The sequence below is a fragment of the Solea senegalensis genome, linkage group LG1 (genome assembly GCF_019176455.1).
Source record: "Solea senegalensis isolate Sse05_10M linkage group LG1, IFAPA_SoseM_1, whole genome shotgun sequence".
Classification (NCBI taxonomy): domain Eukaryota; kingdom Metazoa; phylum Chordata; class Actinopteri; order Pleuronectiformes; family Soleidae; genus Solea; species Solea senegalensis.
The window spans coordinates 40,204,468-40,219,514 of NC_058021.1; the positions used below are offsets into that span (position 1 = coordinate 40,204,468).

Consider the following 15,047-nt stretch of genomic DNA (forward strand, 5'->3'; position numbering starts at 1 on the left):
CTTGCTTCTTCGCCTCTCTTGTGCACTGTCCAGTTCTTCAAAGGTTGAACACAAGTAGGAATAAATGGAGACAAATAAGCTGTCGGAAGAGGGATGAATTATGATCAAAACACAGGGGAGTGTATCCTGAGATAAAGGAAACACTAATCAGATTATACTGCTGATTTGTAAAATGGGCCACTTGAAAGATCTTTAACTTGGAAAGAGACTGTTTTAATGAGCACTTGTGCATGGAGAGTATTTATTTTGTTTTTGCATGCACCAAAGCGTGCATGCGTGTCATCATCACGTCAGTGGTTCACATGGCTGATTTTGTTTTTGGGGGGGGGGTGTTTTTTAATCACCACATGTGTCCACACCTGCAACACATAAGACAAGATGAAGCATTCATGCACTCTATGCAAACAGAGCCATACTATTAGTAAATGTAAAACCAAATCAAACACAAATAAGGCTGCAACGATTAATGGATAACTAAAATGTATTGTCTAATATTTAGGATAGTCTCTTATTTTTCAGCTTCTTAAATGTGACATTTTATTTACTCCACATAAAAAGAAATTATTAGAACAAATTTTGTAAACAAAATACGCACCAAAACACCAATTTCTCAACATTTTCTGACATTCTGTGGACCAACCAAGTACTCAATGAATTGCTTCAAACTGTTGCAGCTCAACACACAACACATGACTTATATATATATATGATATGCAGGCCCAGATAGGCCATAGAGGCAAGAAAAACATGTGTACTCAAGATTACACCTGCTCCTGGGTTGGGTGTACTGGCCTTCAGTAACATCACACTTTCTTTTAGGGCCAAGCTGTGTTACTCTACAGGATATGCACTGGACTCATCAGGCTGTGGAATGTCATTACAGGTCCAGTGACTGGGTCAAAGGGGCATTACCTAAAGACTTGTGTAAACAACTATGTCGGATAAACACAAAAAAGCTTGTTCTTGCGCTCTCTTTTCCTCAAGTGTGTAACAAACACAATCTTAGGCTTTGTGTTACCATTTGTTGGTTAAACTCTCCTCTATTCACAAGACAAAAGGGAACTCTTCTATAAGATCCTCTTGTTCTAGTATTACTGTATATTTACATGCACTGCTTGTTGCACAAATGATTTTTATATTCTGCAAACTTTGAGACACACACCACATAAGTGCTTTGAATATTTTTCCTTGGATGAGTGAACTGTTCAACTCATTTATTCAGAAGCAAAACAAAAGCATTTCTTCACATGTGTGAACATGGACCCAGCTAGGACTGCAATGCCCTCAAATATCTTGTTTTGCCCTCAAACGCAATAGAGAAAAACAAATATTCCAATTTATGAAGCTTTGTTTTTATTGACAAAAGCACTCAAATCAATGACCAATTAATTCATTTAGTAATCAATAAATTTCCCCTAGACCCAGCAAACACTCACACACAGTACTGATTGATTATCCGAACTGTTCAAGATTAATTTTCGTTTCATTGATGTGCGAAAATAAACAGTGTTTCTCACCAAACTTATGTAACTTATACATACAGTAAATGTTACTGCCGCAAATTATTAAAGAATCAAATAATGGCAACAAGCAACCAAAACTTCCCTTTGTTTAAGCACAACCAAGAGAGGAAAGTCTATCATTCACCTGATTCAATCCTCACAAATCCAACCACAAGCACAGCGCTGTAGCGTTTGTATCCTATGTACTATATGTTATATCACAACAGGTAACAAAGGATTAAACATAAACTCTTAAAAGATTATACTGGTTAACTCACCGCTAGACTCATTACGTTGCCCGCTCACAGTTCAGACCCTCAAGCTCTCCCAATTACTCACTCCAGGTAGCCCAATCCTCACAGGGAGGAGTACAGTGAGGTTGACTGGCCCCTTTTTTCGAAGCACATCGTTTAGACTGAGCAATACAGCTTTGGGGGGAAAAAGCTGCCATGTCAGAGAAAGTAAAAAACACCTAAGCCCAAATGGAATTTGGACCTGTTTTTTGGCAGGCACCATGCTATCTGTATCCACATGTTCTTGACCCATTGTGAGTACTGAGACAATGTGTTGCCAAGTCAAGAGTGATGCACCAAAGCCTGAATTGAGTTTTCTCCAACAGCTTAAGCGTAAGGACTGGGTCCTGTCATGTGTCATGTTTTCAAATAACCACACATTTACACAAGCATTACTGGTAATTTCCTGTTAGTGGTGGCATGTTGGAGTAATTTCCTTTCCTCTCCTCTTCCCATTTCCTTACTAATGACTGGGTTTCCTACATTTTTTGTCAATGACACACAATTACATACACAGAGGACCATTGAGCAGAAGCGTTGTGTGTTAAAACTACACAGTATATCTGATAAATTGCAGATGTTTTCAACTAAAATGTGCAGTGAATGTCACAATGAGAAAATGTGTTAAAATGTGTTGCACCTTGCCATAAACACTACCCGTCATTATCACATCCCCTCCCAGCGGAACACAAATCTACTGACACCCTTCAAGACGCTGTCCCAGCCTCACTTACACACACTTTCACACACTGTGAAGATGACGCAAAACCTTGAGGTCAAGCCATCAAGTCATGTCTCCATAACAACACCTCATTTATACCCCATCAAGTTAACAGAGACAAATGAAACCACAGAGGGTTTGAGCAAAGCTTTTGGTCGAGACAGCGCCAACCTGGATGCCTGTGACAGAATGGATGGATGGAGGGACACAGTGAACCTTGAAATATTCATGTCACCATCTTTCTTAGAGGAGAGACCTGCAGCAAATGGCTGACTTCAATAGAGATGTTTAATAGTGGGGACTCCTGTTAATTACAGACCCATACTGATTTCAAACGTGCTGAATGTCCAACTAAAAGAGGAAGCTTACAGCACTGTAGCTACTGGTACAATGGATGGGTGGGTCCTTTACACAGATGTTGCAAGTTCCCTTTGGCTGTTAATGCTGCAGCCTAATTCTGCAGAGGCTACAAAATAAGACATACATGACTATCCATAACTATTTTAGCATGGCTTTAAGTGTACTAAACATCTAACTGTATTAGAAGACACTACAAAAACATAACAGAAAAGCAGCAAACACCAAGAAGTCAAGGATAAAGTGCTTTCCTGCAATGTTGGGAGGCCATTTGACATAAAATGAGCAAACTCAAAGACTTCATAAATAAAAAATCTGCATTGGTTTTTATTAAAAAGCCCACATCCGTCATGATAAAATGGGCGATAAAACATGATCATTCTTATGCTGTGTTGTTGTAATAATAATAATAATGATGTTGCTAAGCGTATGTTCTAATATTACGGTGTTTTAATATGACATTCTTCTTACCATCTAAATTTTCTCTGTCGCTGATGTGCTGCAGGTTGCAGCCCGTGTCTTCGCGGCTCAGCTCGGGCTCGGGTCGGTAGGTCTCCAGTCTGGAGTGGGTATTCCTCCGGTGCTTGGGGCTCGACGACACGCAGCAGGAGGTTGTATTCCCCATGGTGTCAGCGGGCGATTGTGGTGGTTAATGTCGTCTACCTTGAGCCCTGTGGCTGCGCTGCTACGAGAGAGGAAAAAACGGGGCGGTAACGCGGACACAGACCTGGTGCAAAACTACTAACTGGCCCCGGTGTCCCTTAGCGTTACATGCCCGTCCGCCTGTGTAAATTCCGCTGCGCTGAAGTCATTTCTTACGCTGATAAAATTGTAAGTTAAGCTAATAAATGAAGAGTAGTCCACCGTCCCCTCTGAAATGTCTAAGCGAGGACAGAGAGAAGTGTCTATATCACAGGCTTTCGGTTGCACCGACGACTCCCTCGCCTTGCTATTCCCGTGAGACTCGTCTTTTTCTCATCAACACATTATTTGTCTCACACTAACTTCACAGCGACGTGAGTGAATATGAGGACATGTTGTTTCAGTTGGTCAGAAGAAGATAATTTCGCCCCCAGCACTACATGGTTGCCATGTACTGGAGACTGCTGCTACTGCTGCTACATCCGCTGCCGTGCTGCTTTCACGTACATTCCGTAAAGTCGGATTTTTTTGTACCTACGTGATATAGACTTGATAGTGATTTGTTTGTTTGTTTGTTTTGAAAGATGATGATTTTGTCACATACTATCTTACTTAATCTCACGGAACTATAAACATGTTAAACATGTTAAATATGTGAATAAACTGCAGTTTTTTGGACTCTCCTTTTATGTTTGACTGTTGATGGGGGTTTCTATTTTAAATGTATTTTAGTGTTATTTTCTCCTGAAGAGAATACGATATTTCACTCAAGGGACTTTTTGTTAAAATAAAGGTTAAACAATTGAATTAACGTTAATTTTATTATAATTATTATTATTATCTTTGTGCACAATTTAGAAGGTGCTTATTGTAAGGCCTGGGGAATAAGCAGAATATTTTTTTAATTACTTGGGCTGTAACTTTTTTGATAATTTTAAACTGAATTTGCTGCAACTGTACTTTTTTGGTCTCTTATTACCCACAATGGGATTTGGCATTTTTTGTGCATGACACTAAAGAATTAATCAATGAATCAATCAACCAGTGGAGTGGCTCAGTGTTTAAGACCCTACCCTGTGTGCGAAAGACATCATGGTCGCAAGTTCGATTCCACCCCTGGCTGATTGTACTCAATTCCATTGTAAGTCGCTTTGGATAAAAGCGTCTACTAAATGACATGTAATGTAATGTAACCAATTGGCAGCTATTTACATAATAGCAGTGATTCTTTGCAAATTGAAACATTAAGAGAACATTTGCTAAAATGAGCTGGGATTTTCTCTGCTGTCCTGCGCTTAAGTGGGGAAAAGAATTATCATACATATATCTATGATTATACATGCATGCAGCCTGAAATCTCAATAATTCCGACAGTACTTAAACGTACCTTTAAAACCCTTTCAGCACTGTAATGGAAAAGGTTCCGGTTCAAGTGGGTGGTTACTCCTGTGTAATAAACGGACAATTATGACCATCTCATGGGACACAATAAATCATTCAAGACGAATATAGTTAAAAGTGGAATAGAGAGAAGGAAATCAGTCAATGATTCAAGTGGTTTCCTGAGTCCCATTAATGATTTGTTGCTATGTATTTCTAATTTTATATACAGGTATTATAATAACTTTTTTGTTGCTTTAATTAGTGGGTTATCACTGCTAATACAGCTGGAGCAATGTCTCTGTTTAGGACCTGTGGACATCTGTCATTTCCGTCTCACCCACATTTGTGTTTGCCACTTAATTATTTGAACTCGCCTGATGTTTGACAAATACACAAAGGTATGGTCTAAACGTAAACAAAGTGGAGTCCTGAGGAATGGCCTAATCACTTCAAAAGATTCCTTGAAGTGTAAGAAACTGATGTGCAGACACAGAGGACTTACACTGATGATGGTACCTGAATGAAGAATGAGAACACATGGCCTTTTTGCATGATTACACATGTACTCTGAGCTCTGGTAAAGTGTTACAGCACAGCCTGCTGGTAATATTAATATATTGCATTTAATAATAAGAAACTCTCCCATATTGACTGCTACTGATTTGTAGATGCTGCATTTTGAGATCTGAAAGTTGTTTTTGCATAAATCACCGGAGGGGCAGCTAATCCTAATACCCTGAGTTTCAACACAAAACGTTTAGATTCAGCTGTCACTATATTTACAAGCCTTTTATAAACTGTAACGCAAACTACACGATTGTCTGAAACTGAAACATCTGGTTTAAAATGTTTTTAAATGAATTAGAGGCAGAAACATTTGGCTGTATGTTGATGTTTTTCCTAAATGTACTCTAATTTATTGAATAATTTGCCGAGTATGTGATTTTATATCACACTCTGTATTTGTTAAGTAGTTTATGTATATTTTAAGTTGTTTATTTGCTTGAGTAGTTGCATCAATGCCATAACCTGTACTGCTGCCCATCTTGGCCAGGACACTATTGCAAAAGACATTTTTAATCTCAATGAGCTTTTATTCCTGGTTAAATAAAGGTTATAATAATACTTACATCAATCACCACAGATGGAACGGTGACACTTTTCATGAACTGTTGAGTCTACGGCCAAAAAAAATGGTGAATCGGAGAATTACAGGAATAAGGTTTCAAAACAGGTTCTTGGGCAAGGCTCCATGGTGTTGGATTATTTCCCTTTGTCTTTGTTTTCCTCCCAGAAAACAGCTTGAGAGCGACAGAGCAGGGAACTTGCACACAGCCTTCTGCCAGGAAAGATTACTTTGCTTTGTCAGCGACACGCCAAGCAATCAACACACATACTTGCTTTATTATCTTTCTTTCTTTTGTCTCTCTGGCTCAGATTAAGAACAAATGGACTCACTTTGTTTTGACTTGCATTACAAAAAAATCAAGGCATTTTTTTTTTTGTCTTAATTTAAGGTATACTCACACATGGGAAAACATTATTTATTGAGGCAAATATATTTCTTCTTCATAATAATTGTGGTAACAAAGAGAGAGCAGTGGAAAAAAATCAAGTAAAATCAAAATAAATAACATTTAAATGTATACATCTCTAAACACATGCAGGTGTGTTTCATTTAAAACTGAACAAAAGAAACAGAGTTAATGTTTAATTGTGAAACTTGTGGATTCATTTTGGCTTTTTCCGCTGAAGAGGCGGGCAGTGACATCACACTTTCACTACTCCCCGGGTGAGTTTGCAAAGCCTTCTAAAAGGATGTCTCTAGGTCCATATTCCAACCATTCCTTGCCATCTTGTTGTCACACTTTACTGTATCCATTGTGTTATTTTTCTCATCTTTCTGCTTTTTTCTCAAGGCTCTGAGCTCCTTAGTGAGAATCCTGTTTTGATGTCTTAGTATGGCGATGCGTTGTTCCAACTTTTTCACATATTCCTTCTTTATTCGTTGACATGTCTGTACAAAAATCCTGGGAAGCAACAATGACAGTAAGCATCAGCATGGCGCTTTTCTACAAGCACAATAACAGAATAACAGAACCTGGAAAAAATGAAACAATAAGAGCTCAATAAATTGCAAACACAAATAGTGATACAATGTTGTTTACGAAGTAAGTACGAAAATAGCCAATCAAGTCTGCCAACGCAGCCTTTACTCCGAACATATAAGCTGTAGATCAGATAATGTGCAGCGAACATGAGCAGTTTAAGGCTCTGGATGGATTAGAATGATGCAGCTGAGTGATGACAGGTGTGTGGATCTTATTATGACATGTGATTATCATCATCTACTGGCCAAGGCGTTTTTAGGCTATTATACCATAGACAGGGCAGAATATTAAATAGAAAAAATTTAATATTAAATCCTCAAGGTATTTTCTAAAACCCCACATTATATTCTCAAACATTATATACTGAATCGAATATAGCCAAAATCAACTGCTACCTTTTCTTTATCGAGCAAACTTTTCTCTTTCGTAGTTCTGATATGGCTATTGAGCAGTGAGGGACGTTATTGTCGCCCACCCCATGTGGAATGCTGGAGCTGGGATTTTGTCGCTGGTCATCCTCAGGAGCTGGCAAGACACATAACAAGCCAGGCTTTAGTAACCAGTTTTTTAGTAACCACTTTTCTTTTGAAAAATGTCAGTGCTTTTCAAAAAATCAACACATTTTCCTGTGTGTATACATACATAAAAGAAGCCATGTTAACTCGTCATCATGATGTCATTTCTATTACATGATGACCAAAGTAAGTTTAGTTCACGTTGAACTGTGATGAAGAACTTTGAACTATGGAGGGAAGTCATCATATGACTTCATGGGGATGTTAGGCAGATGTTGTTACTACCAAGCATCATAAGCTTTATGTCATGTATGTCATAACCCTTTGCAAAAATATCCTTCTTTCCAATATCTGATTGTGACAACTTAACCTATGCTATGTTTTTTAAATATGGTATTATTATTACAAATACTTAAAGTGGCCCTTTGCTCTTTTGAATAGATAACAGCGAACAAACCTGTTTCTGTCTCATCCCCAGTTACAGCCATGCTGTGTTTACCACAGCGTTTTCCAAGCGGTTCAGAGTCTCCTCTCTGACTGAGTTGTTGCCACAGCCAACAACCAAGTGAGCTATGATGTTTGTCTTTGAGGAGGATTTTTTCTTTCATCTAAAAAACAGTGCAGCTCTTTGAAGACTGACATGCTTCATCATGAATACATGTTGTGGTATAAACTTTTATTGTGTATGCCAGAGATATCCCTTTGTATCATTAAAAACTATATATCATACAAAAAAAAGTATTCTGTAAAACTACGCTGGTCGTAAACGTTTAAGTTGTTCACAAAAAGGAGGACCTGACTTCTCCATATGAGGGTCGCATTGGAGCTGGAGCCAATCCCTGCTGACATAGGACAAAAGGACAGATCGCCAATCCATCACTGGGCCAACACACAGAAACCACCAACTGTTCAATTACACATTTACACCTACAGTCAATTTAGAGTGTCCAGTTAGCTGATATGTGACATTAGACTCCTTTCATCATCTGTGAGTTCCATTTAAACATCAGAGACATTTAAAAAGTTATACTTTCTTCTTCCAGTAAAGTTCTGGCAGGCTATTGTCTAAGCATATAACAGGGTCCATGGTTCCCCCTCCCTGAACCCATGATTCCTCTACTTTTCATGAGTAATGTTAGCCGTTCTGTCACCAATCTTCCCATCTTCCCTAAATTAGAAGTCAGTGCTATTGGTCTGTGACGCCGTTTCTTCCAACTAGATGGTATCTTCCTGTTTCCCATACGTGATTGTAAAGGTGTTGGATCCTACAACACCAGTGTTAATGTTTTGACATGGTATTTTTTAACTACACGGTACAGAAATGACTTAACTTGAGTCATGAAATACTAGTTTTTTTGGTTTTTTTAAAGACGGATGATTTAAATCAAAGTGGCAGAGAGGGCCTCAAGATGGCTGTTTTACTGAACTGTGAATTGTGAGTTGCTTTGGACAGAGATTTCACTCTGGGGACTTCCTGGTGGAATAAAGATTGAAAAAATGAATTTTTGATGAATTTAATCAATAGTTCTGCACTTAATAGCAGTGATTTTTTGTGTGCATATTATTGTACAATTTGCAGAAAAAACACTTTAAGAGCTCATTTGAACTAATTTTCAGTATCCTGCACTGAATTTCTATACACATTTTTTTCCAAACTTGGGAAATACCAACATTACTTAAACATAATTTAAAAACCCTATTAGCACTCTAATGGAAAAGGTTCAGGTTCAACTGGGTGGTTACTCCTATGTAATAAACAGATAATTAAGACAGTTTCTCATTGGACACAATAAATCATTTAAGACAAATACAGTTAAGAGTAGAACAGAGAAAAGGAAGTCAGTTGATTTTGAGATAGAATTGTGTTATATTTCTTCCATTTCTCTCCCCGGCTCAGATTCAGAACAAAACTTGTTTTGAATTGCTTCACAAAAAACTAGTCATCACATCCCCGTTTGGTCCCTGATTAACTCACATGTGGGAAAACAACAAATACAGATAAGCAAGGACTTTATTGAGATTAACAATCTACAAATACATTGTGGTAACAAAGAGACAACAGTGGAAAACATTCAATAAGAAAGTTAGAATAGAAGTAAAATCGAAATATGTAATGTATAAATATGTCATGCATGCATTTCTAAATTCATTCAGGAGTGTTTCATTTAAAACAGAAACAAAAGAAACAGAGTTAAAGCTCCAGTGTGAAATTGTGAAACTTGTTTTCAGGTAGTGACATCACACTTTCACTACTCAGATGAGTCGGCAGAGTCTTGTGACAGGCATGATTCTAAGTTCATATTCCAACCATATGTTGAAATCTCGCTGTCATGCTTTACTGTAGCTGTGAAGTTATTTATTCCGCTTTTTGCTGACACATGTCTTTTAAGACTCTGAGCTCCTCAATCAGAGTCTTGTTTTGATTTTCTAGCACCACCAAACGATCTTCCAGGTATTTGAGATGTTCTCTCTTTTTCCGTCGACACTCCCGGGCGGCCATCCTAGAAAAAACAACAGTACGCATGAAAAAAGGCATTTAACATTGTGGTTTTCTACAAGTAAAATAACACACAGTAGAAAATCATGTCATGAACCAAAGGGGTAATGACTCAGTATAGGAAAAACATGATGTACATGCAAACAAGTAGTGATACAATGTGCCTGACAAGCACGAAAATAGCTGATCAAGTCTGCCAACGCAGCCTTTACTCCAAACATAAGCTGAAGATCAGATAATGAGCAGGGGACCCAAGAATGAGCAGTTTAAGGTTCTGGATGGATTAGAATTTTGCAGCTGGGTAATGACAGGCTTGTGGATTTTATTATGACATGAAATTATTATCATTCTGTGGCATTTGGTATTTGTCAAGGTGTTTTTAGAGTATTATACCTTAGGATATAAAATCCCCAAGGGCTGACAGGTATCGTATTTTGGAAAAACCAAAGTAAAAGAGACAATGTTCTCAAACAACATACAGTATACACTATAATCTAACAAATATCAATGTCTGCTGTTCTCATCAACCTCATGTCAAGGGTAGTAGTGCGAGCGGTCCCCTCTACCTGTTTTTCATCAAGCGAAATTCTCTCCTTTGTACATCATCCACTGTGGATTTCTTGGAGCTATGTGCGATGGCATTACCAGCCACTCCCTGTGGAAGACTGGAGCTGGGTTTTTGAAGCTGGTAGGCAGTGAAGTCCCCTCCAGGAGCTGGAGAGACACATAACAAGAAGTTAGATAACAGGACTGAGTTGTAAAGCTGTAAACAAACACTCTGTGTGTGTGTGCGTGTAAGTCTTTCCCCAACTTCTGAATGAGTTAGTTCCAAAATAGTTATTTGCACTACCAGGTGACAGAAGTAAGTGTGAAATAATACATCTGCATGTCTGCAAAGGTCCGTTAGTATGAATGAATACCAAGGTGGCACTTGTAGAATTGCAAACTTAGGCCTTATTTACATCAAATGGTGAGACTGCAAATTATAACAGAGGACTACCTTTTCCAAGAGCATCAGGGAACTACGGTGGCCTTTGCCAACCAGAAAGGATTGTAAGTTTCCGCCTCAAAATGTGAAGCAGATGCAGCATCCGGGGCACGTTTTTTTTCCATCGGAGGTGCTGTAGAACTCATAACTGCCGGTGCTTTTTAAAGAAATGGATGACTCGGGTTTGATTATAAATGCACATGATGTGTGCAGATGACAATGTAATCTGTAATGAGAGTAGGGGATGAGGTGGAATAGAGCGTGGAGAGGTGGAAGCATGCACTGGCGAGAAGAACAATTAAGGTTAGCAGAAGCAAGACAGATACCTGTGTGAGAATGACAGCGAGACAGGTGGTACGGTGAAGATGCAAGGAATAGACGTAGAGTAAGTGGATGAGTTTACATACCTGGGGTCAACCATGCAAAGCAATGGACAGAGAGTGAGAGTGTGTGTGATTGAAGGATAGCAGCTAAAGTGAAAAGAGAAGGTCTAGCTATGATGTATGGCTTGGAGACAGTGGCACTGTCTAAAAGACAGGAGGCGCAGCTGGAAGTGACACATGTCATCATGATGTCATTATTTCACTTTTGCAAAAAATTAATGCTTCCCACCACAGTGTCATGTCATTTTCTGACTTCATAGCGATGTCATGAGGATGACGTTCCTACCATATGATCATGAATCATGACAAGCTTTAGGTCATGTGTTATTGACCTAGAGTAAACCTCTAAAAAAGTACTTTTCCATGTGTTATGTCATTTCATGACATCATCTCCTGACCTGATGGAGAAAACTGTTTAGTATCTTTTGAGTTTTAGTATTAGTTAGTGTGCCAAAGTGTGTGTGCGTATGTGTGTGAAACCACGTAGCCTTTAGTTAGCATCCAAACTCCAAACATACTTTGTTTGTCCATTGTGGGCTATTGTAAAATGATGGCGGTCCAAAATCGCTGCCTCCGTAGTACAATCATTACAATAATTGAACACTTATTAAAACAAGTATAAATACTTTTACATTTTACACACATTTTACAACCTGGAGCCTTTGAGCAACTTTTAAAAGCACTAAAAAAAACATTTAATAAATGATTATATATTATTTTTCAACTACTGAATTTGCAAGCTGTGCTGTAAAATACAGCGTCTCAAATGAGGGTACAGTATGTTAAATAAATAAATAGATAGTAATAACAAGAATAACGTTTATTTATTTCATCAGAGCACAAACAGTTCTCTCAAACTAAATCAGCAACATGTTTTGATATGAAAATTCAGTCAGAGACGTTCAAATCCAAATCTCTTTATCTACTTCTCCTTTGTTCACAGTTTGTTCAGTGCCAGTGAAAAATCATTGCACCCCCACACTCAACTACCCTGGTGAGTAATTCTGTGAATGCTGGAAAACACATAAAGGGACTGCACATGAACCCAGTGTGTTCAGCCACTGACGTCAACCTATTGCACATTCGCTCATACACAGTTACATGTCGTTGCTTGGAGCCTGTTCCAGGGCAAGCAAGTGACGTCAGCCACTGCTACAATGTGCCCTGAGTGGGCAGAGCACTGAAGCATTTCACAGAGAAAGAGGGTAAAAACTGATCCTTTGCTATTTTCTTTTTTTTTAGAGGAGCCATCTCCACGTGTTACATTGAGGAGCTGTTGCTTGGATGAAAAAACTGAAAAACATACATAACTTGTGTCTTAAAAGTCACATTTATCAGTATAATTTAAATCAAACAAGCCGTGAAGTGCAAGAATCTATCCACACTAATTAATGATCACAACCTGATCACGACACATATTTTTAACAGAATAAGAATGTTTATATTACCCAGAAGATCCAGAAAAGCAAACATACCTGCTTCTGTCTCATCCGCAGTTACAGCCATTCTGTGTCTACTCCAATGTTTTTCCCAGAGACAGTGTCTCCTTCAGAGTCTCCTCTCTGACTGAATTGTTGCCAGAGCCAACAGCGAGGCTGTGTATATAATCTACAATTGGAGGCACTGACATCAGCATGACATCACTGGCCTCCTGATGTCAACTCTATGATTTATTCACTCACAGCTTATGAGTCAGAGGCTCTGATGTTTGTCTTTGGGGAGGAATGTTCCTCAGCCAAGCTGGAGCACAACAGTGAAGGATGCTGCTTAACGAAAATGGATATGCCTTTATCGGTGAAGTTGCGTGTTGCAGCTGAATATCCCTCACATCATCATTGCTGTATGTGCATGAATGTGTTTGTGAATAGGTGTGAACGGCAAAACTGTAGCATAAAGCAGCTTTAAGTGACCATCAAATCTATAAAAGTGCTATATAAATACAGACCATTTACCATGTAGTCTTCAGTTATAAATACATATAAATAAATTCTGGCGTAATGAAAAACAACAATTCATGCAATCAATTACACACTGAAAAAATCTGTCCAATTAAACTACATTCATTTAAATTGTACAAACTGCACCTTTAAAAGAACTTTATGACATATTTTGGTGTAATCCAGCACAATGTCTCAACCATTTGAGCGAGTAGTTTGTGTGAAACAGTGTTGGAGGACATATTTAAGTCTTTATCTAAGGGGATGTAATAAGCAATAATAAACTGTAAAATACTCGGTTACAATTAAAAACTACGAAAACGGAACCGGTGAATTTATTATCATGTTCTTTTTTTTTTATCATGATCCTACTTTCCATACTGGTTGTTAAACCGAATAAAATATATCACATATCACTTTTAAGTAAAAATACTGTCAAGTAATATACTCATTAATTACATTAATTATTTTAATTGTTTTTATGTGATTTGTCCAACATTTTAATAAGGAGATTATATTAAGTGATGTGAAGTGAATGCACAGAATGAAATCAATAAATCAATCCTGATGCATCTACTGTAGGACAAGGTGATTTAGATCAACTTACACACTCAATTTAGCTTCATGTCACTGAATAATCTAATCTGATGTTTATGGAGATGATATAACAAACACTAAAAAAGTGGCCTTTTCATATTTCTTTTCTTCCATTAATCACTATTTAGAAACAGTTATTACTCAACAGTGTTGGCTTACCATTCATTTGTGGACCGACCCTTGTGTCTCCAATGTAAACAGGGACATTTAGTGTTGACTGCGGTGTTGGCGGCAACCAGTTCCATGCCTGCCCAGGCAGGGGTTGAAAATGACCACCTGGAAAGAAAATCCAACATCATAGGTGAGGGAAATGGTGTATAATAAGAGGTCAGGCATTTTTTATGCTATAAATTATTATCATGACCTTGGTCATGGGCATCACAAGCTCTATTCATTTAAAGGAGATTCATTTGAACACTAAGTGGACATTCACAGCATACACAGAAAAATAAGGGATTAACTCCTGTATGCAAAAACTGTTAAGCACTTTGCTGGAACTGGATTTTCTGGGTAAACACATATGGAAAAAGCATGTTATCTGGCAATCTGTGCATACATTATATCATACTGAAAGGTACCTGGTGGAGGCTGTGGTACTTGTTGGTTGGGTATAGTCATATATACCCCAGCTCCCTCAGGGACAAACTGTTGGAGCCCAACTGGGAGGGTAAAAAGTGTATTTAAGAAAAAAAGAAATAAGCAAAGTCAACATAAAATATATATATATATATATATATACTGTGCTTAGTTTATACTAATTACACATAGTCTACTCTATGGTCCTGGGTGCTGAAATTTTTGGATTAGAATTTTTTACCAATGGATACATTGTTGAAAACCCTGTATGAGATTGGTCAATTGCTTATGACATTACACATAGTCTGTCATAAGTCTTTTATGGTGTTTGTCTGCACTCTAGTGGCCAATATCTATTATTTCAGGAGTCATTTCCTTCAGCAGGGCTATTCAATTACAAACTCAGCCAGGCCACATTTTCAAAAACAAGACATTTAGCTGGGCCAGACATTTTCCACAGCCAGTAAGCAGCACAAATGTATGTAATGAAAAATCAGTGTTTTCTCCTTTGAATTTGATCACATCACATGATATAAGATCTATAT

The 15,047-nt window shown here is 38.1% G+C and overlaps 2 protein-coding genes across 7 annotated transcripts in view; both read right to left on the reverse strand.

The window, feature by feature from the left end:
* Positions 1 to 4,016, reverse strand: part of ccny (cyclin Y) — a 35,330-nt gene extending 31,314 nt beyond the window's left edge. For all 4 annotated transcript variants that reach the window (XM_044031091.1, XM_044031074.1, XM_044031082.1 and 1 more), the window contains exon 1: positions 3,345 to 4,016. In XM_044031091.1, coding sequence (XP_043887026.1) covers positions 3,345 to 3,498 — 154 coding nt within the window. In that variant the 5' untranslated portion in view covers positions 3,499 to 4,016. The remainder of the gene's footprint in view (positions 1 to 3,344) is intronic.
* Positions 4,017 to 9,367: 5,351 nt separating this feature from the next.
* LOC122776895 (cAMP-responsive element modulator-like) lies at positions 9,368 to 14,597 on the reverse strand. Of its 3 annotated transcripts, none has more exons than XM_044037667.1 (4): positions 14,505 to 14,597; positions 14,086 to 14,202; positions 10,588 to 10,735; positions 9,368 to 10,025 (listed from the first exon to the last, which is right to left on the reverse strand). In XM_044037667.1, exons 1-4 carry the CDS (start codon positions 14,542 to 14,544, stop codon positions 9,881 to 9,883), a joined length of 450 nt encoding a protein of 149 aa, XP_043893602.1. In that variant the 5' UTR covers positions 14,545 to 14,597; the 3' UTR covers positions 9,368 to 9,880. The 3 variants fall into 3 exon arrangements, with proteins under 3 accessions (XP_043893602.1, XP_043893619.1, XP_043893611.1); XM_044037684.1 differs by lacking the exons at positions 14,086 to 14,202; positions 14,505 to 14,597 and adding exons at positions 12,868 to 13,000; positions 13,075 to 13,182; XM_044037676.1 differs by lacking the exons at positions 14,086 to 14,202; positions 14,505 to 14,597 and adding an exon at positions 12,868 to 13,182.
* Between the last annotated feature and the right edge of the window lie 450 nt (positions 14,598 to 15,047).

Excerpts from the sequence above, each read along its gene's own strand:
- LOC122776895 (XM_044037667.1), bottom strand. The coding sequence starts at position 14,544 with ATGACTATACCCAACCAACAAGTACCACAGCCTCCACCAG. Across the intron at positions 14,203-14,504 it reads AGTACCACAGCCTCCACCAG|GTGGTCATTTTCAACCCCTG; the intron begins GTACCTTTCAGT and ends TTTTCTTTCCAG. Across the intron at positions 10,736-14,085 it reads GGTCGGTCCACAAATGAATG|CTCCTGGAGGGGACTTCACT; the intron begins GTAAGCCAACAC and ends GTGTCTCTCCAG.